We start from the raw sequence: 24,112 nt of genomic DNA, 5'->3' as shown, positions 1-24,112 counted from the left end.
AGTTGGCCATAGGTCATTTAAGTTCATGCCATGTAATATCGTGCAGCGTATTATCTGAGAACATCACATCGTGTAAGTTTTTTTTAATCATTATTGTAACATTTGAAAAAATAAGCAAGATAATGATTTTTGGTCAGTAGGCTACAGCTACACTAGGCCTACTGTTCAAGATCTTTAATAGTCATTCTTATCTGCAGTTAGTTCCATAGCCTAGGCCTAGGCCTGGCCTACATAAAAATCGAAACAATGTTTCAGTTAAAAACGCCAGGAAAAAAGTAGCCTACGGCAAAGACAGTGTAGGAGCTTCATTATCTGGTCCAGGCCAGCGTCCATTTAGTCCCATTTAGTCCCAGGCCAGCCATCTCTGATTCGTCCTATAGTTCATTCATTCATTTATTTAGCCTACCGAGTACCGACTCACCCATTCATTCACTTTCTTGTTCCTTGAGTTGGTTCCTTCCATTTGAACGGAAAGCAGGGAATTATTGTTCAGTCGTGTAAAAATGATCATGAAAGTATAATTTTCCACATGACTTTCCCCAAAATCACCACTAGAGGTCACTCGGCTATTGAACAACACGTGCAGCTATAGTCTACAAAGCACATGGTGAGGTGAATCATTATTCCTGATTTCCCTAATTCACTCTATCAATCCCAAAGGAGGAGATAGTAAGAGAAGCAGCCGAATTAGAGAAGGATTTTTCAGCTTTGAGACAACCAAGATGCGATTGTGCAGAAGGGACAGGAAGATGTGATTATTATTGTGTGCATTCAGTGCATACTGACTGCCATGAAAATGGAGGGGCTTTTGTTATTTTTGAATAGGTCTAGTTGCATGGGTAGATAGATTACAGCAGTTCAAGCCCCTTTTAAAGAAGCACACTGAATATTGAATGTCCTTCACAGACTCAGAGTCTTTGTAGGCTACGTTGTTTAATAAAAATAAACTATATTTTTCTTATGTCATTTTAGGATTTTTTTTTAATGTCTCCAGGATATCACAGAATATTACTTTTAGGTTGCAGAATTGGGCTGTAGCAGAATTTTGATTTCAAAACAGGTTAATTGTAATGAATTGCAATCAGTGTTTTGTTGACTTCCAGGCAAGCAGACTGCATATCCCAGGATTCCACAGCTGGAAAGGGGCGGGGCTACCTTCTCAGAGCAGGTAAGGTGAGATTCTAATGTTTCCACAGGTGTTGTGGAGCAGGTTCAGGATGGGCGGAGAGAGAGAGAGAGAGCGAGAGTGAGAGAGAGAGAAACCATCAGAACAGGAAAAACTGACAAGAGAGGGAAGCAGAGCGCGAGAGAGACCATATAAGCCACAAGCGGGAAAAGAACCCGGACACAAGCAACAGGTGGATGGGACTCAGGAAGGAGACAGAGAAAAGAAAAAGTCCCATTCACCATCCAGCAATCTTTTTTTATATATCCCCCGTCTTTTTTAAGAAAGAGGGACTTCCTTGTTTTCTTTGACAGACAGCTCATCTGAACCTTTCTATGCTGGAGGGTAAATAATTATGGGATGTGTATTCATTGCTGCTGTGGGCGATGAAGTGGGTCAACACCTGAGAAGGAGCTGAAAGGCGCAACAGAAGCAGAACTGAGACAGTTTTGTCCTTTTGAGAGAGACAGGCTATTGACTGGAGTCACAATCATCCAGAAGATGCAACATATTCGGTTAAATATTGTGAACCCTTTTTAGAAATTGAAAACACACACCACTTTTGAAGTTGTTCAAGTGCCTAGAAAGTTTAGTCTAAATGTATAGAATATTTGAACAATCTGTAAAATGTGAAAACTGCTGTTAATGGTACATACACTAGTTTTTGGAGCTAGCAAAAGCACCATCACAAACCTAAACTGGTTTTACAGGCTATCATGTGGGCTAAACTAACAGCATATTTAGAAGTCTAGCATGGTGGTCTTCAGTGTTTTTATACACCAAACCTTTCATTAGAGGGACATTGGAAGGATTTGGCAGCATTATTTTTTTTTCATTTCAGGATCTTCTTTTTTATCACCCTTCTTTGGGTCCAGAGCCGACTTTTTAAAACCCTTAAGTACAAAGCTAACTGAGCATCTCTTCTGGGAGGCCAAACACCACCAGCTACCCAAAGGAGAAATCCCTCCTCAGACACACAAGGCAGCAGGAAAGGAGACAGACTCTGGACTATATATCCACCATGCAGACCCCAGCACCGGACCAGGATGATTCTTTTGACTTCCTGTTTAAGATCATCCTGATAGGAGACTCTAACGTGGGGAAGACCTGTGTGGTTCAGAACTTCAAGTCAGGGGTGTTTTCTGACAAACAGCAGAACACCATCGGAGTGGATTTCACAGTGCGGACCTTGGATATCGAGGGGAAAAGGGTTAAGGTTAGTATGTGTGTGTGTGTGTGTGTGTGTGTGTGTGTGTGTGTGTGTGTGTGTGTGTGTGTGTGTGTGTGTGTGTGTGTGTGTGGAGTGGACTTTATTGGACATAATAATCTATTACAGTAAGTGTGGATGTTGAAGGACACGTATGCATAGTGTGTGGCAAGTTTGTGTGTCTTGTGGAGTTCATCCTAAGCATGGATTTTGAGAGTCATTTATCTTGAAATGTTGACACTTGCATTTGTTTAAGTATGTGGACATTTTGAATAATATACCACCCACTCTAAATGGTTAGAATATTGAAAAATACAACCCCCCTTGTGCATATACAGTACAGTATACAACCAGGCCCTGAAACTAGGCTACAACTACATGTTTATCCACCTGACAAATGAAATGAAAAAGTACCTTTATAGAGGACAAACTCCTTTATATGCGGTAGCCCACCTGGATGAGTGGCAGAACCGTGGCTGCTGGTTGGTGTTAAATTCAAGCCCTTCATTTCAAAGCATTTAGCATTTTGCTCCATTGACTTCTCTAGTGTCTGCTGAATGCATTGATCCTTATCAGCGGTGTTGTGCGACACTGACAGGCTTTCTAGCATGGTCGCAGGCCTTTTATCAGTATTGAACGGGAAGCATAAGGACAGGGAGAAAGTTAAGGTTAGTGTGTGTGTGTGTGTGTGTGTGTGTGTGTGTGTGTGTGTGTGTGTGTGTGTGTGTGTGTGTGTGTGTTGTGTAACAGATTCCACCTTCGCCCTGGCAGACAAATTTACAGATAACCCTATCCAGTGAGTGAGTGAGAGAGAAAGATAGAGAGAGAGAGAAAGAGAGAGAAATGAAGTCTTTGAAAACTGCAGTGAAGTATTCAAGATTCAAGACATTTGATTACAAACAAGGAATTTGATTTAGCAGCGCAGCAGTCACATCAGTAGCAGAAGATGGATAAATACATAACAATCTCAAATTATAAAGTGCAAAGTAAAAAGTCCTTTAAAGTGACATAATGGGGGGTGGGTATGATGTGCAAAAAGTGAAGAAACTGGAAAAAGTGACACATGTATTGCTGCCAAAAGCAAATGTCTTTTTGGACACCTTATACCTTATTTGGTCCCAGTAGGAATCAAACCTCCAACCCTTGCAGTGTTAGTGCCATGGTCTACCTATAGACTACTAGAGCATTTGAACAGGACCATCTTCCTCCATGCCCTTGTGCACGATCAGTTTCTTAGTAATGGTTACTTACGCCACTCTATCACTTTATTAGTCATGGTTACTTACTGTATCATGTGTACCACACAGCAATTTGTAGTTGATCTACACAAACCTGATGAGCCCTGTAGGTCAAACACGCGCTTCATGCCAATGTGTTTTGTTGGTGATCTGAGGCAACATTTACCAAAATGCAAATGTGTAACGGGTCTGAATGCGTCAGAGTGTGTGGTAAATGGAATGCTCCTATGCACAGGGCTTCTACAGCTTACATCTAACGCTCTATTGTTCTGTCAAGAATCGCTTTGCATAGTATAGGCCTACTACAACAACGGTCCTCTCTTGTCTGATCAAATACGATTCACATATTTTTAAAAACGTGACACATACTCCAACAAAAACATCTGGGAGAAAAAGGGATACCAGGTCACTTGAAAAAAAGCTAAATGGTCACATGTCATTTTTCAGAATGAAACCCTTCACTTCACTCTGTGCGATGCAAAGAAAATACATTGCTGCCTATTTTGATAAAGACCCATTTTAAGTATTTTCTTTTGCCTTAGTCTTTCACAAACAAGGAAGTGTGGGTAATGAGATTGTAATGGTTAACACGTGCAGAAATATGTAGCTACGTGATGTATTGACTTCCTGCATGCAGCCCCAAGTCACACTACACCTAAACCATTTTGTTCCTTTTCTGTGATGACGGTGTGGAAAACACATTCCATGTTTATCACGACAAAAGCTAGGGCAGTGGAACCTGAAGGACAGGTCCGTCATGTGCACCGCTGGCCGGACTTGTTTTAGATTGAGTCTAACTGACACTGTAACCTAAGGACACCTCACTGTAGGCTCAGGTAGGCCTGAATCTTGAAAGGTTTATTACATCTGACTTGGCCCTTGGTGCCTCCAAGTTCTAAGAAAATACTCAACTGCATGTTTTTAGACTTGTTATGGGGCTATTATAGGTGATTACGATACGATGGAGAGTAAAGTAAAGTCAACAAAATTCAGCTAAACCCTAAACACACACGCTGCACACATTTTGCTTTCTCTTTCTCAACAAATATGTCATCAGCTGAACTTTAATGCAGGAAGAAATACTTCCTCTGTGTTAAAGGCAGGGCTGTACAGTGCTACAGTTTTGCTAGCATAATGCTATTAAAAATTATTCTGTGCTAAGAGAAATGTATCCACTCACACGCTGCTACTGGAGATTAAGAATATAGATTCCTATTTATTATTCCTACATAAAGGTTAATGCTGGATAGTTTAATGAATAATAATGCATATTTTATTTGACTAATAACTGTAGTTACCAAAGACGGCAGCCATGTGGTTCAATTTCTTCCATTGAGGAGTATCTGGTAGCTTTTAAAAGTTGACTTTTAAGTTGTCGTTCTGTCCACAGTGACATGAACTGTGTATTGTGTAACAGTGCTGGGGCTGTGTCAATACAGTGATCACTTTTAGTCAAAGCTGAACTGTAACCCAGTTGACTACAACTGAATTGAATCACTTGTATAGGATTACAATACAATAGCATACCATAGGATTTCTTTCCATAAATATATTTCAATGAGTCAAAGCCACTCCTTACAGAAAAACCCTGAGGTTCACATGTGTCCACATGTTTCACCACATGTGTCCACATGTGGTGAAACATATAACAATAGTTGTCCAAACTACAGTACGTGTAGTTGAATGATCAGATCTGCAGTGTCATATAATACAAACTCACATGACTGCAAACATACCAGAGATTAAGATCTTTACAAAACAGTTGCATTTGTTTGACACCGCCCTGTCTAGGCCGTCAAGAAAAAGGGGGAGATGGACAACGATTAAAAAAATAATAAATAGTGAAAATATGGCATTCCCTTTTCTTTCATAGCCAAAAATGTGTTGGCACTTGCTGTAGGTTTGCGGGGTTTGGCATGAAAAGTAGAACTAAATTGTCCAATGTAACAATGCAAGAAACATCTGTTAGTCAATATTATATCATTATCAATCATTTAAATTGATAATCTCAAAGATTTCCATGTAAATAAATGTCTGTTATTTCACTATCTATCACCAACTGAGTTAACACAATGGTGATTGATGGAAGGCTTTGAATTTTCAGTATTGCAGCATTTATGAACTGGGTGTCTGTGGTGACACAGATGATGCAACATTGTTTGGATCTCACCTGCAATTGTCTTGTCTGGCAGGAGCCTGGTGTTGGGGTTGTTAGCGTGATGGCGTCCGCTCACTATGCCGACAACCCGCAATGCCGATAGCCCGCAATGCCGATAGCCCGCTAACATCTAAAAACGACTCCACGGTCCTGAATCAGCGGAGGTTGTCAATTAAATGTCATCAGCATGAATTGCCGTGAGACTGGGTTCAGGGTTAGGCTCACAGTTAGCGTTATGGTTATCGGCATTGCGGGATATCGGCATTGCAGGTTGTCGGCATATAGACGCAGCTCCAGGGTGATTGGGTACACCTTGGCCCGGTGCACACATTGGGAGACCGTTCACATTGGGAGACGGGTTGTCACACTGTAGATGTTTTATTGCAGAAAGTGTATGAAATAGTCATTCTGTCATTGTGTTACTTATGGTCGGAATTCTAGTGAAAATAAATGATTACCCCCCAGACCCCACAGGGCTTTCACACCGGCAGGGCTCCGTGCCGGTTCCGGTTCCTGAACCCAAATTTGAACCGGCCGGCGCGTTCAGACCGGAAAAAAAAAAAAAATAACCTGAAAAGTTGGTTCTCAGCGGAACCAAAAAATAGTTGTTTTTTCTTTGGGAACCGTGACATCATCAGTGGGCGTGTCTCATTCTAGGCTGTGAAAACGAGCAGGAAGGAGAAGAAGGCAGTGACAACATGGAGAAAAATAATTTGCAGTGGTCCCCTGAGGAAACCAAATGTTTAGTGGCGATTTGGGCATCTACCGAATCTCAAGAAAAGCTAGAAAGCAGTACAAGAAAGAGCAAGTCGTATGCCGAACACCAGACCAAATAATTAATAAACTTTGGTTCCGCTTAAACTGGTTTGAACATGGGCTGGTTCACCAGAAAGCACCAAGGTTCTGAGACTCCAGAACGGAGCCAGAACCAGAACTGTGTCTGTCTGAAAGCAGTAGAACAAATGGAGCACTGCGGTAGTTCAGGCAGGCTACGGATGTCTAGCCCAGCTTAAACCCAGCCCACAGCTGATTAGGAGCTGATCTCAAACCCAGCCCACATCAGCTGACTGCTTAGCTGATGCATTCAATCGGCTCAACTCAAACAGGGCACCCTCTTTAAATCTGCTCCAGTCTGCTGCCTAAAATGGCTGCCTCATCTGCAAGCTGTTTGCAACCCACCTCCTCCCCAGCTCCTCCTTTCATGCTGTGTCTGACGTAATCAATGTCATTTCTGTTGTCATTGTTGCTTGCTCTGTTCTGTACCTGGGGGTCTTTTGTTGCTCTCCTTGCCTTAAGGCTATTCCATGTTGCTCATGGAGGGGGCAAGGAGCTCCCAGAATCTGCTGCTGCTGCTCTCCCTGCCTTAAGCTTTCCATGTATGCGCATGGAAGGGAAGGGAGCCTCCAGAACAGAGCCATACCGCCAAATATAACTTATGCTAATAAAAGCTTTAAATTTATCTAAGTGGTCTTGTGTTTTTGACTAAAGTGGTCCTGACTGAACTGCGTTAGAGTACTTCAACACATCCCAAAGTTAAATCTGAACACAAGTGTCTAGGGCTAGGCTACTATCTACTGTCAGGTCACAGCAGTCACAGAGTATGAGGGAAAAGTAGAGTAGATTAGACTCGCAGTCATTATGCTGGCTACCAGGAACAGAGTTTAACATCTGATTTACATAATAAAGACCATGTGCATGACAGGTTTATCCACTCACACAGCTGACCACAAAGTGTTGTATTTGTTTTAACATATCTGTTTTCATGAAGCAGAAAATCACTTTGATAAGTTCTGGTTTGAACATGAGTAAATGTATCCTCCTAATGTTGCCATAATTTAACAGCTTTGCTAACAACCCAGAAGGAAATGCATCAATCTGCATAAATCGTAAAAAGGCTTCCTGTGTTTCAAATCTTTGGTGATATTAGCGGTCATTGCTGTGGTCAGTATTGTGTTTGTCTTTTTTCTCTTGGATTTTCTGTTGATGAAGTTTGAATTGCTGGGTGTTTAGAGCATCATAATGTTCTGTTGATGAAGTTGAATTGCTGGGTGTTTAGAGCAACATAATGTTCTGTTGATGAAGTTGAATTGCTGGGTGTTTAGAGCAACATAATGTTCTGTTGATGAAGTTGAATTGCTGGGTGTTTAGAGCAACATAATGTTCTGTTGATGAAGTTGAATTGCTGGGTGTTTAGAGCAACATAATGTTCTGTTGATGAAGTTTGAATTGCTGGGTGTTTAGAGCAACATAATGTTCTGTTGATGAAGTTTGAATTACTGGGTGTTTAGAGCATCATAATGTTCTGTTGATGAAGTTTGAATTGCTGGGTGTTTAGAGCAACATAATGTTCTGTTGATGAAGTTGAATTGCTGGGTGTTTAGAGCAACATAATGTTCTGTTGATGAAGTTGAATTGCTGGGTGTTTAGAGCAACATAATGTTCTGTTGATGAAGTTTGAATTGCTGGGTGTTTAGAGCAACATAATTTCAATCATGAGAGGCCAGTTGGTAGGATTTAACAAACTTTATTTAGCAATCGGCATGCATGGCAAATACTTTGGCGCATGACTCCATTGGACATTGGCGCTCCTCTTGAGGCAAGAGGAGGGCATCTGCATAGGCTAGGATAGGGGATCCCCCCCCCCCCCCCCCCCCCCGTGGGGGATCCTACAGGAGTCAAGACTCGTTGGTGGCGGACTGGGGAGGTGGGTGGGGCAAAACGACGCTTCAGAGGACAGCGTCAGGGGAGATGGACTGCCGTGAAGCTAGCTGCTGCTATGATCGGCCAGAGAGAGAGAGGTGACGTAGAACCCTTGATATATATACGAGAATGAACTGACGTCATATCTGACGTCATTGCAGACGTCATACTTGGACTTGACTGACCACAACATAGCTGACGTCATACTAGACTTGACTGATGTCGCGGGGTGATCACGTTATGCATGTGTGGCCTTCTGCTTGAAATTTGGTCTGGAGATCTCACGTTCTGTTGATGAAGTTTGAATTGCCGGGTGTTTAGAGCAACATAATGTTCTGTTGATGAAGTTTGAATTGCTGGGTGTTTAGAGCAACATAATGTTCTGTTGATGAAGTTTAATTGCTGGGTGTTTAGAGCAACATAATGTTCTGTTGATGAAGTTTGAATTGCTGGGTGTTTAGAGCAACATAATGTTCTGTTGATGAAGTTTGAATTGCTGGGTGTTTAGAGCAACATAATGTTCTGTTGATGAAGTTTAATTGCTGGGTGTTTAGAGCAACATAATGTTCTGTTGATGAAGTTTAATTGCTGGGTGTTTAGAGCAACATAATGTTCTGTTGATGAAGTTTAATTGCTGGGTGTTTAGAGCAACATAATGTTCTGTTGATGAAGTTTAATTGCTGGGTGTTTAGAGCAACATAATGCGGCAGATATCAAATCTTTCATGAACTCAATCACTGCAACAAAAGCAGAGAGTCCGTTTGGTTGGGACGGTTGGTAAGTAGAGAAGGAGACAGACAGGGAAGAAAGCGCTGTCACAATGTGATCCTATAGGCCAGAGGGGACACATTCTTTAAAGGCAGGGGATGTATATCATGCCTTTAACCTTTGGGCCCAGACACTGATTTTCTTTCAGTATTACTCTCCAAAACCTTTATTTTAGTAAAAACAAAAAAGATAAGGTATGACTTTGAAAAGTAGACAATTGCTCCAAGACCTACACAGGCTGTTTGAAAACAAACAGGTTGAGCTGAGGAGTTGTAGAGTCTGGATTGGTTGCTATGGCAACCGTTACCATGTTAACATGGTCATGTGCTGTCAGAGATGCTCAGGGACTGAGGAATATGATGATTTATTTCCCCTGAGTCTGTGTGTGTGTGTGTGTGTGTGGGGGGGGGGGGGTCACTGGTTCAAAGCAGGCCAAGTGTATTCTACAATTATTTTCCTCTCGTATGTTTGGTATGTGCATGCAAGCCGTACACCCAGCCATACAGGTGTGTCTAATTCTATACATGTGTTTAAGTGTGTTTATTCTTCCTCATATGCTTGTGTTACTGTGCGTGTATATGCATGAGTTTATATGCGTTACACCTGCTTGCTTGTTTTGTGTGTGTGTGTGTGTGTGTGTGCGTGTGTGTGTGTGTGTGTGTGTGTGTGTGTGTGTGTGTGACAGATGCAGGTGTGGGACACGGCGGGCCAGGAGCGGTTCCGTACGATCACGCAGAGCTACTACCGCAGCGCGCATGGCGCCATGATCGCCTATGACATCACAAGACGCTCCACCTTTGACTCGGTCACTCACTGGATCCAGGAAGTGGAGCTCTACGGAGCAGCCAATATAGTGCTGGCGCTCATAGGTGTGTGTGTGTGTGTGTGTGTGTGTGTGTGCGCGTGTGCGTGTGTGCGCACGCCAGTGTTGGGCAAGTTACTTTCCAAATCTAATATACTACATATTACTCGTTACTTTCATTTGAAAGTAATGAGTTACTTTACAATATTACTGTCTACATAGAGTAACTTGTTACTTATAACACTACTTTTGCATTACTTTCACCAAAATAACTGCACAGAATGACATCGCCGTCCCGGAACATCCTGAAAAAGAATTTAAACCATCTTCAAGTCAGTGTTAACCGTCCAAAATTGTTTGCATTACTTTCACCAAAATAACTGCACTAGCAGAATGACATCATGGGCCGGAACATCCCGAAAAAGAATTTAAACCATCTTCAAGTCAGTGTTAACCGTCCAAAATTGTTTGCATTACTTTCACCAAAATAACTGCACTAGCAGAATGACATCATGGGCCGGAACATCCCGAAAAAGAATTGAAACCATCTTCAAGTCAGTGTAAACCATCCAAAATTCTAAATGTTTTCCTTTTCCTTTGTTATTTTCATCTATAATGGCTATTTGCATAAAAACACACAATTTGATTAGGAAATGATTGTATCTTTATTTAAATATGTGCTTTGATAAAAATAAAAATAAAGACTCAATTTGTAACTTGTGTTACTTGACAAAGTAACTGGTATAATATTACTGAAATCCTATTGGTAATAAGTTATATTACTGAGTTACTGCTAAAAGTAATATATTACATGCAATATGTTACTTTTGTAATGAGTTACCCCCAACACTGGTGCGCACACACACTACATTACCAGTCAACAGTTTGGACACACACATTTTCCTTTATTATCTCCGCCAGGAGATCATGTTTTCGATTGTGTGTGTGAGTGAGTGTGTGTGTTGCCTGTTGCTCTGTAGACAGCAGACAGTGCGGGGAGGCATTGCTGGGCACTGCAGCTCATTCACACACATTACATTACATTACATTACATTACATTACATTACGTCATTTAGCTGCTAAATGGTCTGCTAAATTTTAGCAGACCCTTTTATCTAAAGCGACTTACAATATCACATTTTGTCAACAGAAATCAACTATGCACACAACAGAGATCAGAGAGAGAGAAGCCGAGAAGCAGTGCAGGGCGTTTAAAACGTGACTGCAGCCCAAACCCAGTTACAAACAAATGTGAATATCTGAGTTTAATGTAGATGCAAAGGACTGTGGATGTGTGGAACTCGTTTGTGACAGCATTTCAGATTCTTTTTTTGCATTGCTGGGACATCCAGGAATCTCCCCATTTCCCATCCCGACTGTCAGCCGCTGCAGGCTGCCTGAATGCAATTAAGGATGGACTGGAGAGACCCAGAAAGACATATACTGATTTTTGCAAATAGCGACTTTTGAAATGCGTGTTTCAACAATCCGATCCAGCAGTTCCTCGTATCTTTCTGACTGTTATTGAAATGTGAACAACACATTTGTCTGGTAAAACTAATTCTTTCTGGACATCAGACCCAGCGAAAACCCTGTGACGTTAACGTTACATGGGATACACCTCCCCATTATAAAGCAACCCAATCGCCAGCATAGAATGTTGGCATTTCACACTAATGAAAACCAGGATAAATCAACGTACATTTTAATATACTATCCTATACCCTACTATAATGTTATACATTTCTGGGGGAAGGGCTTGTTGCTTCATTTTTTTAAATTATCCCCACCCTTCAATGTTAACTGAATGGAACAAACTTTTATATCTTTATTGTATAGGATATATAGTTTGCTGTAGGACAGGATATAAGCACTCTTGGCCATACTCCAAACTCAATTAAACAATGTGGCGGTTTAGTGTTGCCTTGCTATCGGCAAGTGATTCCCTTCGCAGTTGGGTTTCAGTTTGGCCATGGCTAGACATAGCGGTGCCTGGTGGAGATCTGCACTCTACTTAGTGCACTTTTCTATTTTTTTGTACTTTTCCACAATTTAGTAAAGACATTGAAACAAATCAAATACCACAAATTGAATTGAATGGCATGCAATCACCAAAAAAGTGTGAAAAAATCATGCACACGCATCAACTTCACTACTTATATTTGTCAAGCATTTAAGCATAAGCCTTTACAATCAAAGTGGCTTTTAGATCATGCAAAACAGAGTACATTCAATCAGGTGGTAGTGTATGAATGTACAGTATTGGTGATTTATATTGTGCGGGAGGTGGTGTCATCTTGGAGGGCCAACCAAGTGATTTAATCTCTCAATTACAATTTATAAGCTCTCCTCAGAGTGCTGTGTGATTATCTCCACTAGGGGATGCTCTGTGCCCATCTGAGTTGGGGGGCAGTTGTCAGCAGGCAGTAGTTGATTAATAGTTAATTATAGCCTTGCCAGCAGAGAGGAGTTTGGACTGTGGTGTGGAGGCTAAATAACTGGTACTTTTCAAGATTTGATTTGATCGTTGTTGTGGAGGTTCAAAAGAGACATTAACATTTACATTGTACATAGTCAGCGCTGCGAGCAGTATTTAAACCTGCACAGGAAAACCCCACTGGATTTCTAGTCCAACACATTAACCGCTCAGCCATCACAGATCTCTTTGTGTTTGCTGTGTACATTAATTCGGTTTGGTTGTAATTATTATTATTATTGAAATGCACAATATTTTTTCTCATTCAAGCGGAGTCTTTCATGAAAAGAAAACTATAATTTGAGTCAAAAGTGAGCATCTTTGCCCTCTGAGCTCAGTAGCGGCTGGTGCATTTTTGTCCAGGGAGGGCTATACCAAATATAGGCCTGGACGATGGGGTTGAAATCAATATGATAATCATAAGGATTCTTCCCAATATCAATATCATATGTTTCACGTATGCAAAATCAGTGTTCATCTCATTGAACTGAATGGTGATGTCAAACAAACCATATATTTTCAAATAATATTCTTGCCATACCTCATTTGATCAGTTTTTAAGTAACATTTGCTTGTCATCATCAATTTAGACAGCAGAAATGTCACTATTAAAATAACTTCATATCATCAGGATGATTCCACTGAAAGACAACAAACAATAATAGGCTATTGAATTATCGTCCACTCCAGCCCTAAATCAAGCAAGTAGTAACGGACGTTACTAGCTACTAGAAACGTCTGAAAAAGACCCGAGTGTATTTCCTTCCTCTGTCTGTAGCCTGTTGTTTAATGGCGAGCTCAGGGTGATCTAAACGGCGTCATTTTGAGTGACTTCAAAGAATGTTCTTTCTGCTAGTGTTTATATATACTGCGTCGCTACCCATCTACGTCACGACACTCACTCTACATGTATACCTGACCCCACCTCCACCTGGTCGCTATCCCCGCGCCCAGAGCCCTCCCAAATCCCTTTGTTTTTGAGAGTGAACAGCGCATGTGCAACTTACACAGATCCTCTGATCTGCACCATCTGCACTGGTGGAAACCGGAAGTCCCCGGACGGCGTCCGTGGAAATTCGGTGCAAGAAAATATTGACCCAAAAACAGTACACATGTAGACCATTATGAATCTACATATTTATTGTAGATTATATACTCACTATCTAATATTCACCTCGCTCATAAAAAAAAATATATATATATATATCCTATAACGTTTTATTTTCCCCTCCTTCTAGTGGGTATAGGTGGGGCGGCGCCCTGGCGCCCTCTAGTGGCCGGCCGCCACTGACTGAGCTACAAATCAATACTGAAACTGAAGGATATTGAGGAGCAGTGCTGGAGGCATTTAAATCACAGAAAAACACAACCAAGATGAATGAATTTACGTTCAGCAAAGTGTGAGGTGCGATGGTGGAAGGAATAGCAGTTTAGAATTACAGGTATGAAATGTAATTTGAGGTGCCTGAAGGCTATGTGTGGCATTTGCATTTATCAGCTCCCTGTTTCTTTGCCGCCAGGTAACAAGTGTGACTTGGAGTCGGAGCGTCAGGTTCGGTTTCAGGAGGCCTGTTGTCTGGCTCAGGAGAGAGGAGTACTAGCTGCTCTAGAAACCTCTGCTAAGGTATGATGACACAGGAGAATAGTTAGGGTTGGTTGAAATTACAAACCCAAAGTTATTTTTTAATTTAGCAGAAAGAAAATCCCCATTCTATCTCTCCTGCCTCTGTCTTTACCTCTCTCGTTCTTGTCTCTCTTTCCCTCTGTCTAGGAGAGCCAGAATGTGAATGATGCCTTCATGTTGATGGCCAGGGAGCTGCTCTCTCGCAATGGCCTTTCCGTCCACCAGGGGGACTCGGCGAGCAGCGAGGCGCGGCCTGTCCTCCTCAGGGCCGACTCTCGACCGATCAATAGCGCCTACACTTCAGCGCCGGAGAAGAAGTCATGCTGCTGATGATAGTGTGGAGGGAGGAAAATGATGATGGTGGATGGACAGAGATGGAGACAGAGACTCTTGAACACAATCTGGGAGAAGAGGAACAGATGTGAAGAATAGAAGTCCATCGCTCTTCCCTTTTATAGTTTGTTTGATCCAAATTTGGTGGCAAAAGGGAAGTGTTTGTCACATGCAATGCATTCAGGAAGTTTAGGCACTGTTGGAAAATCAATTCAGTATACTTTTCTGCAGTGAACTGAGCGGTTCGTTCTGATGCAGCAAACCCCGCCCAGCTGCTGCTACAAGTGGGCGAAAACAAATGCTACGACCAGGCATGAACGAGAGAGAGGGTGATGAGAAGTGATGATCAGTGTTGGGGAAAGTCGTGTTTAAAAGTAATACTTTTTTTTTAAGTACTTTAAAGTGATAATACGGAAGATTTCAGTTTTGTTCTCTTGGGTGACACCTATTGGCGATGAGTGGTAATTGCAGCTGAGATCCAAACTGTTATGTGACATTACTCAGTTTGTTCGCCCATAGTAACCACCCGTATTGCTAGCAGAGACCGGAAAAAGAGAGTTGTCAGGAACCTACAGTAACCTACAGAGTGAGTCTATTGTGTTAGCTCCGCCCACCCTGTGTCACCACAGACACCAAGTTCATAAATGCTGCAATACTGAAAATGCAAAGGCTTCGATCAATGGGCCATAGGCTCAATCACCATTGTGTTAACTCACTATCAGATAGATAGTGATTAACAGACATTTATTTAGATGAAAACCTTCTGTATTATCACTTTATTTTGATAAGTAGCTGGTTACGTGAAAAAAGTTACGGTTTATTAATATGTCGCCCACTTCAAGAGCGTGCGCAGCAATGTGGCTTGTGCTGCCATGTGTCACTTTTCACTTTTTTCTACATGTTTTCGTCATTTGCCCCACCAAAAACGTAACTATATGAAAGACAAATAAATGTAATGCAATGCTAATTTTAAAAGGTCTCAGAGTATAAGAATTCAAAAACAAATGTGGTAAGTTAGGCTACTACTTATCGCAAAAAAGTAGCCTCATCTGAGAAGGTAACTCTTTACCCTCAACTTTGAATAGAATAGAAACCTTCTTCTTTTGATCCTGCGGGCATGTGATGATTAGTGTAGCCTATGAGCACCGACTGGAATCAGTCAAAATGGTTTACTTTTTTATCACATTCGGGAAGTGCCATCCTACTGAAAAGACCCGGAGAATTTTTGTTTGACTAAATGCTGACTTTTCCACTTTGCTGGGACAGACTGATATTGTAGTATATAAAGCTCAGAGTGGGACAGACTGATATTATTGTTTGTAGTATATAATGCTCAGAGTGGGACAGACTGATATTACTGTCAGAGGTGGAAAGAGTACTGACAAATCCTACTCAAGTACAAGTATTGTTACTTTAGTGAAAATTAACTAAAGTACAAGTAAAATTACTAGTCCAGGAAATTACTCAAGTAAGAGTAAAAAAAAGTAGCCTATTTAAAAGTACTCAAAGTACTCGAGTAAAAGTACATTTGCATTGGTTAGAGCTTAGATTCTCTGTTCGAACCCGCCGGGTCGGGGTCGGATTTTCCCCTCTATTCCTCGGACCCAGGCCGGCTCGTGGTCAAATTATAATCATATAATTTGAATATATAATTATAATCAGAATGTTTTCCACCTTATTTTTGAATGCCCCACTGTAAAATGATTATGGGTGCAAGGTCCGGTCTAGAACGTGACTTATTGTTGCAGCTGGTTAACGTTACTTGTTGGCAGAGGGTCTGCTGCGGCACTCGTTCTCCTATGTCCTCATCAAACTCCGACGCTGAATAAAAGTTGCTGGTCACAAAGAAATGACACTCGTTTGACAGCTTATTTGAGGGAATGTAATAATGTTATCTATCACATCCGCTAACCTGTTGCTCTCTGAACAACTCAAGATCTTTATCGGCCAAGCTGGAGGTGATTTTTCTCCCTTCGCCTGCAGCTTTGAAACATCGTTTACAGACGGGCTATGTTGTATTCGTGTCAGCAACGTAACGGTGGGAGGGGGCTGCGAGGATTACACCGGAAGAAGTACCCATATTCATGTGAGGCATCATGGCAGTTAGAAATAAGGTGGATATGTGCATTGTAACCTTAGAACCTTATCAATTCATGAGATTGAACAGACAACACGGATATAGTTTAAACAGCCAATTTATTAAGACAAGTTCAGGTTCGGGCCGGGCTCGGCTCAGCCAGAACGTGCACAGGCTCGGGTCGGGCTTGTTTTTTTGGGCCCAATCTAAGCTCTAATTTTGGCGTTGCTTTAAAAATGTTTTATATTTTAATTATGTAACCCAATACATTTCACACATCTATTACGTCTTACCTAAGCTGTCCCTGACTACCGTTTACCATCCCTGACTTTGTCTGTCTTGTATTTCATAGTGAACAGCTTGTTCAGATGCAGTCCCAATGCTACTGTGCTGTTTTCATAGTGCGTTTTCTAAATGTATTCATTTACTCAGTGTACATTTAAAAATACTCAAGTAGAATATATATTATTAAAATGACTCAAGTAAGAGTAAAAGTATAGCATTATACAAATCCTTAAAAAGTACAAATCCTCAAAAAAACAACTCAAGTACATGAACTTGAGTACTTTTACTTGAGTACTTTCCACCTCTGATTATTGTAGAATATAACGCTCAGAGTATTCACCCAAAAGCGCCCTCTTGCTGCGATCCTCTGCTGCTGTTCGTGACAGTGAGCACAGACCTACTACAAACCCAAAGACTGTGAATTAGAGCTTTTGTTTGATATGCTCTCATGATGATCATCGATGATGGTATCGTTGTGAATGATAGATTAGTGGGCTGTGTGGCTAGTGTTCTAAATTGATTCATTCATTTGTTAATAAAACTATTAATAAAATAACATGAAAGTGAGTCTGTCTAATTATGCAATAACTGGATGAATGCCATTCCTGTTCATCCACACTGACACCACTCTGTTGTGAACACTAGGGGGCAGCAACGTTTTGTACCTTATGTGTGCATTTTAACTGCAGGTCGGCTGCTCATTGGCTCACAATGAAGACCATGATGATTTAAAACTTAATCGATTTAAAACTTCACAGTCATATCCAGTCATACATTTATGATGTATGTGTTTTCATGGAGAGAGCAGGTTTTCCTAGTTTTTGCGCAGGTTTAGTGTGTTAGTCTCTTAAGTGAACCCAAATGACAAAGCACTCCCATGTCAGAGGATATCCCTAGTTCCTACATCTGGGACTACACTATGAAACAATTATCATTTACAACCTAGTAAGCAGGAAATGGAACTGATCCCCGTGAAGAGTGAACTAAGCAAAATAAAACCGCCGTAAAAATAAACTCGTAAACGGCACATCCAAACTAAATATCCTAACTGACTAGGGCAGGGGTTCACAACTTTTTTTGGTTTATGACCCGATTAAATCTAGGGACCCGCGACATTCAAATTCCGGTACACCATCCGATAATGTCATCAGTGACATCGTCAGTGATGTCACATAATATGCTTCTTTTTCTCTTTTCTGACTTTAATCTGAGAATTCTGACTTTAATCTCAAAACTCTGGCTTTATTCTCAGAATCCCGATTTATTATAGTTATAATCTCAAAGATTTTCATCTAAATACAATAAAACATTCCAAAAACTCCATTGATGGAAGCCTTTGCAGTATAGTGACATTATGTGACATTAGTAATGTCACATAATGCAACACTGTTTGGATGTCACCTGCAATTACCACTCATTGCCATAGGTGTCACCCAAGAGAACAACGCTGAAATCTTAGAGATTATCACTTTAAACTCAGAACTAAAAAATAAGTTAAAAAAAAATCGCAAGTGACCCTAATCATCTTCGGTAGTATTAAATTGCGTCTGGTGTAAAAAAAAAAAGAAAAAAAAGATTCAGGCGACCGTATTTGAATTCCAGGCGACCCCACTTCGGTTCGCGACCATAAGGTTTGGAACCACTGGACTAGGGTTACATATAGCTTAATTACCCATTAACATAATGCATTTCTTGAATGCCAAGTGGGCAGGCCTCATTTACACACCTCCATCAGACCATAATAACTTAACTAATTGAAACCTGACCTGTCATTATTACTTTCTCACAATGACAGTGTAAATCTGTTAAAATGTTGTGTTGGGACAATCCAGGTGGAGTCTGGTGGGAACATTTGAAGCATTTGAAGTTTTGATATAGCTTAAAGGGACACTCCACTGAAAAACAATGCTGATTTATTGAGAGTTGATTTGAGTTAACTCAAATCAACTAATAACTGTCAAACTAAATGAATGCCTGTAAAACTGTTTTAAAAGTTTTCAGATGTGTGAGATTATGTACAAAATAAATCAGACTTCTTGTAGCAAAACTGATAACTGCTTCACTCACAGCATGATATTAATTAGTCATTAATATGTGAGTGAAGCATTTATTAATAATTACCCTAGCTCAGTGTTTCCCAAACTATGGGTCGGGACCCGATTTGGGTCGCGGACCCATGAGGGGTGGGGCGCCAACTGGTCGTCATGGCAACTCATTACCGTATGTTTTTCTTGTGTGAGTTTTGGTCCCAGGGAGACACAAAATGTATCTTTTGGGTCCCAAGATGAAAAGGGTTGGGAACCCCTGCCCTAGCTGGTTCATCATATTTTAGAATAGGGCCCAAAATAGCTCAAAGGCCTATGTTACGGTGGAGACTGTCATAGGATACCTCAGACGTCACTCATTAGCAGTCATGGTTAGTTTAACTGTCAATCATAGCCACCATTTCCGTGTGTGTCCAGGGTTTAGGCTGTTGTCATTGGCTGACCCGGCTAGAGGGTGGCCCTTACCGAGCGAGTCTGACATCATTTCCCCTTTAAGCGGGAGTGCCAGGATGTTTTTGGAGGGCGGCAAGACAATGAGATGCCAAGCAGCGCCAGAGCTCTGTGCAGTAACAGAGCTCTGTGCAGTAACAGAGCTCTGTGCAGTAACAGAGCTCTGTGCAGTAACAGAGCCCTGTGCAGTAACAGTGTGTGCATGCAAGTTTTTTAATGGGGGACTAACTTGACCATGCGTCAGCAGAATTAAATGCTGGACTCTGCTGAAAGACTGTTTGACATTGAAGTGAACCCAGCAGATGGTTATGTATGTAGCTGTGTGTCTGTGTACCATTTCGACAGCCCCTCTGCATGGTGGGGTATTGGCCCAACACAACCACCTCTTGGATATGCCGAGACCCACAGAGGAGCTGGCGGGGAGCAAAGGAGCCTGCGTCTCGATACTGAGAGACGCTGTGGTTCAACGCAGAGGCCGGTAGAAGCCAGAACTCATTCCAGGTAAGGACAGAAAAGCCTTCACTGTTATTGTAGAGCCACATTGATAATTATAAGTTAAATTATAGCCTATAAGACTTTGGTTATAATATGTGAAAGGAAAATGCATGCATGTAAACTATTTAACCTATTGATTGGTGGACACTCCCTTTAATTCTTAATTGATGCCATGTGGGAGGAGTGGAGTGAGGGAGCTGCAAGTATGAGAGCATAGTTTTTCTACCGTGTGACTTTACAAACGTTTATTCTTCAGTAAACATCTTTAAAACTGGATTGCATCTTGTCATTCACATTGGACTTTAGTTGTTGTGCCTGCAGCTCGCTGGTGGCGTATCTTTTTTCTTTTTTGGTGACTCAGAAGGAATGCCACTAGAGTTAGCCACGGCCATATTAATGCTAGTCTCAACGCCAGACCCATGAGAGTTCTTACGCCGATACGTTGCATGCTGCAGATCTCTCTGGGTCTGGACTGGGACACTGCTCCCTCCAAACTGGTTTTAGGATCCTGACCAGTGATTGGTTACGCTAGAATCCTGAACCCATCAATCAGTAACAAATTTAACCATCCACGCCCACTCAACCTGAGGAGATGCAGTGAGTGGAAAGGACTGAAATGGTTGGAGCCAATGGCAGAGCTTATACCCTGCAGCCTACTTTCAGTGTGTCAGACTAATGTAATATTTGAGTCTGGGGAGAGACTACAGCTGTATACTAATGCTCACTATACCCTAAACCTTGTGCATTCCGTTTATGGTGGTCAGTCTTTCATTGTGGTCAAATAAAGTTAAAGGTCCCAATTCGGGGGTCCACCCGCTATGCCGACCACCTGCTATGCCGACCACCCGCAATGCCGACCTTAGGTTTAGGCGTGGGGGTGGGAGAGGTTAGGTTTTGGGTTAGGGTCTGGGGGAGGTTAGGTTTAGGCATGGCATGGGGGGAGGTTAGGTTTGGCGTGGGGGCTGGGAGAGGTTAGGTTTTGGGTTAGGGTCTGGGGGAGGTTAGGTTTAGGCATGGGGGGAGGTTAAGTTTGGCGTGGGGGCTGGGAGAGGTATAGCTCCACCGACACGCTGCACGCCGCCTCGCTCAGCTGGTTCTGCTTGTGGGCTATCGGCATTGCGACCTGTCGGCACTGCGGCCTGTCGGCACCCCCAATTCGTGCAGCTGTAACCTCTTAAAAACGTGTGTCTCTGGTTCATAAAACATGATTCTGGATTAATTTGTCGAAAATATAGCAACCCCGTTCGTTCTGACGAACGGGGTTGCTGGAGTTCTCACTTCCTCATCTCGTCGCTTCCCAGGAATGGACTGTTTATATACTATATTCAGAACTAACAGTTCCCATTGACTTACCGAATGCACCTCCGCAGTTGCTGGATCACGTACAGTTGGCATCGCTCCAGCTATAAGTGTTAATTTTGTGGCTAAACCTTGATTGTACTGCCCCAGATTGTTGAAACATTCTGGGCTAAAATGGTTAGCACAGACCAACAGGTCATGATGAATCTCGCGCTGAAACAGAACAAAATGGCGCAGGTAGGTTGTGTGAGAGAGACCGCGCGCAGTATGCTTAAGGAGCCGCGTGACGTAACACGAAACCGTCTGGGAGAACAGAGTGTAAGGGGGCGTGGCTTGAAGGAGAGAGCTCGATAGGGACAAATCCAACTCTGGCAGTTCTGAGGTTCTGAGCACTCATTAATACAGGGAGGGATGACAACAGCATATATGCATTTAGAAGTAAAAACAGCTTTTGCACGGAATGGGACCTTTAAAGCTTAACTGTGATTACCCTAGACCACTTTCTCTGATTTCTGAATTCAAGTACGTGACTACATCATTTTGCTAGAAACCTGCAAGAGAAAACTATAACATTATGAATGATGCATGATGAATTAATGATAGCCCACCTTTTGAAGAATATAACATTAAAAAATAAGAAATGGAGTGAAAGAGTTACAATAGTGCCTGAGCAGATTTATTTTATCCATCCATCCATCTATCCATCTTCAACTGCTTATCTGAGGTTGGCTCGTGGAGGCAGCAGTTCCAGCAGGGGACCCCACATTTCCCTTTCCCTGGCCACATCAGCCACATTTTTCCAATTTCCTCTTTCTCTCAAATACCCCCTGTAGTACTTCCATGTTCCACTGCCTTAGACCAACAAAGCCAAAGTAGTATGATCATAGATCAGAAACACATTCAAAGCCACTGGCCAGCACCGTAACCAAAGTCAACTCATGTAATGAGTTCAGAGCAAAATCTAGACAAAACTTCTCATATGGGCTCCAGGATGAAACAGGTCAGGTGAAGGGACTGGCAGCCAGGAAGGCACTCAACATTCACTAATCAACACCAATTTCATGGTCTGCAATTAGGTCATTTTACTCATAATTTTCCCATAATTGTTCTGGGTCCGATTGCCAGTAATGATCCACTTAGATCGGTTACTAGGCTAAGTCCCCAGTAAAGAAGAGCCCATGCTATGCACTCATCTGGACCTGACATGATGATTCCCCCCCACATACACACACACACACACACACACAGCTGGCCAGCTGGTCCACAGCCGTATGTGAGTAACTGCATGACCCAATGCATCTGTCATGTAATGTTTGGTACCTAATTGGTGGCTCTGTGTAAACAAGTTACGTGTGTGTGTGTGTGTGTGTGTGTGTGTGTGTGTGTGTGTGTGTGTGTGTGTGTGTGTGTGTGTGTGTGTGTGTGTGTGTGTGTGTGTGTGTGTGTGTGTGTGTGTGTGTGTGTAGGTGTGTGTGTGTGTGTGTGTGTATCTACTGTACAGTATGTATGTCTGCCTGATTATTAAAACGTCAACAAACTTTCAGAAAACATAATATACACAATTTTATTTCCAGAAAACAGGCAGACAACATACATTAATAAAATAAAAAAACAAGAACAACAACTTTCTTGAAAGAAAACATCCATATGAAAATGATTGTAACAGAAGAAGAGCACCTAGTTCACTGTAGGGAAGCCGAGGGAGATAGCGAAGCCGAGCGAATAAAGAACAAGAGCTCAGCCTCCTCGTCTCCACAATGAATGTAGTTGTTTGTAAAGGTAGACAGACTGGGCAATGTGACACTACAACCAGGATACAGTCAGGATCAGTCATGCTAGGGATCTTTAGGACAATGTTGAATGATGTCAATCATCTGTGATCCACCTGAGTGAGATGTAGAATGTGGATAAAAAAAAAAAAATCCTCTTAAACACCCATAAACATGATTAAACATTCCTAATCATCAGGACTCGTGAATGATTTTGGTAATGTTTTTTAAATTTGCAAAAGCGCCACATTTCCTCTTAAAAGAAAAACATTAAATCACTGAGTCGACCTTGAATAAATTGACCAGTTAATCCACTCTTCACCGGCCCGTCCTCACACCTCCACTTCACCCCAGCGCTCCATTCTTTGACCTCTTCTGTGACGCCTGGATTGAAGTCCTTCCAGTCTCGAACTCAAATTGATGATCTCAAACCTCTTGGGCTTCTTCTCCTTCAGGGTCCTGGGCAGACGCTCGGCCACAGTCTCGGCCAGGTCCCCTGCCGCCTCGTTGTCCGTGCCCCCCTGCCCCGTATCTGTCTGTGCCGTGTGTTTATCCTTGGGACACTCCCCATTGTAGGTCTTGACATACTCCTCGACGGGCCAGCCCCGGAACTCCTGGGGCTCGGAGCAGACCAGGCCGGTGTAGTAGACGCCCGGGTGGTGCTTGAGCCAATAGATCAGGTAGTGGATGTTGTAGTCGCAGATCCAGGGGTTGTCGGCCAGCGACAGCTTCCGCAGGAAGTAGAGGTCCTCCAGCACGCGGTACTGGAAGTAATGGAGGCTGTTGTTGGACAGGTCGAGCTCACGCAGGTACAGTAGGCCAGCGAACGCAGCTGGGAGGGGAAGAGAGAGGAGGGAACATGTGACTGCAAGTTCATATGACATATTTGACCTGGATAGCCAGTAGGAACTAACTTGAGATAAAAAAAAAAGGTGGCTATTGACATAACTAATAGGTTGCAGACATGTTTAGCGTGTAGCGCACTGTAGTTTAGTAAGTGTGTGTATGTATGTGTGTGTGTGTAGCGAGGGGACAGGACGGTGCCTGTTTCACGCTGTCCAATAGCCTTGGGCTTAGCTTTGATCTTTAGAACAGAAGAGAGGAGGGCAGGAAGATGAGAGAGGGAGGAGGAGGAGGAGGAGGAAGAGAGTGTGTGGAAAACAGAAATGGAGCGAGACGGTGGGAGTAAAGTACACGCTGAGATAGAGACATGAAAGGAAA

The 24,112-nt window shown here is 42.3% G+C and overlaps 2 protein-coding genes across 3 annotated transcripts in view; one reads left to right on the top strand and one right to left on the bottom strand.

The window, feature by feature from the left end:
- The first annotated feature begins 1,309 nt into the window (after positions 1-1,309).
- Positions 1,310-17,336, top strand: LOC310795051 (ras-related protein Rab-19-like). 2 transcript variants are annotated; one of them, XM_083657069.1, is made up of 4 exons: positions 1,310-2,381; positions 9,928-10,105; positions 14,035-14,138; positions 14,286-17,336. In XM_083657069.1, exons 1-4 carry the CDS (start codon positions 2,187-2,189, stop codon positions 14,466-14,468), a joined length of 660 nt encoding a protein of 219 aa, XP_083513195.1. In that variant the 5' UTR covers positions 1,310-2,186; the 3' UTR covers positions 14,469-17,336. The 2 variants fall into 2 exon arrangements, with proteins under 2 accessions (XP_083513195.1, XP_083513194.1); XM_083657068.1 differs by having other exon boundaries at positions 9,922-10,105.
- A 4,499-nt stretch (positions 17,337-21,835) lies between these two features.
- The window catches only part of lrrc17 (leucine rich repeat containing 17), a 40,002-nt gene continuing 37,725 nt past the window's right edge, over positions 21,836-24,112 (bottom strand). Inside the window, exon 5 of the mRNA XM_083657029.1 lies at positions 21,836-23,723. Within this exon, the coding sequence (XP_083513155.1) occupies positions 23,224-23,723 (500 nt within the window). The 3' untranslated portion in view covers positions 21,836-23,223. The remainder of the gene's footprint in view (positions 23,724-24,112) is intronic.

Source organism: Poromitra crassiceps, assembly GCF_964638095.1.
Source record: "Poromitra crassiceps genome assembly, chromosome: 2".
Classification (NCBI taxonomy): domain Eukaryota; kingdom Metazoa; phylum Chordata; class Actinopteri; order Beryciformes; family Melamphaidae; genus Poromitra; species Poromitra crassiceps.
This window is presented reverse-complemented; position numbering and strand designations above follow the sequence as displayed.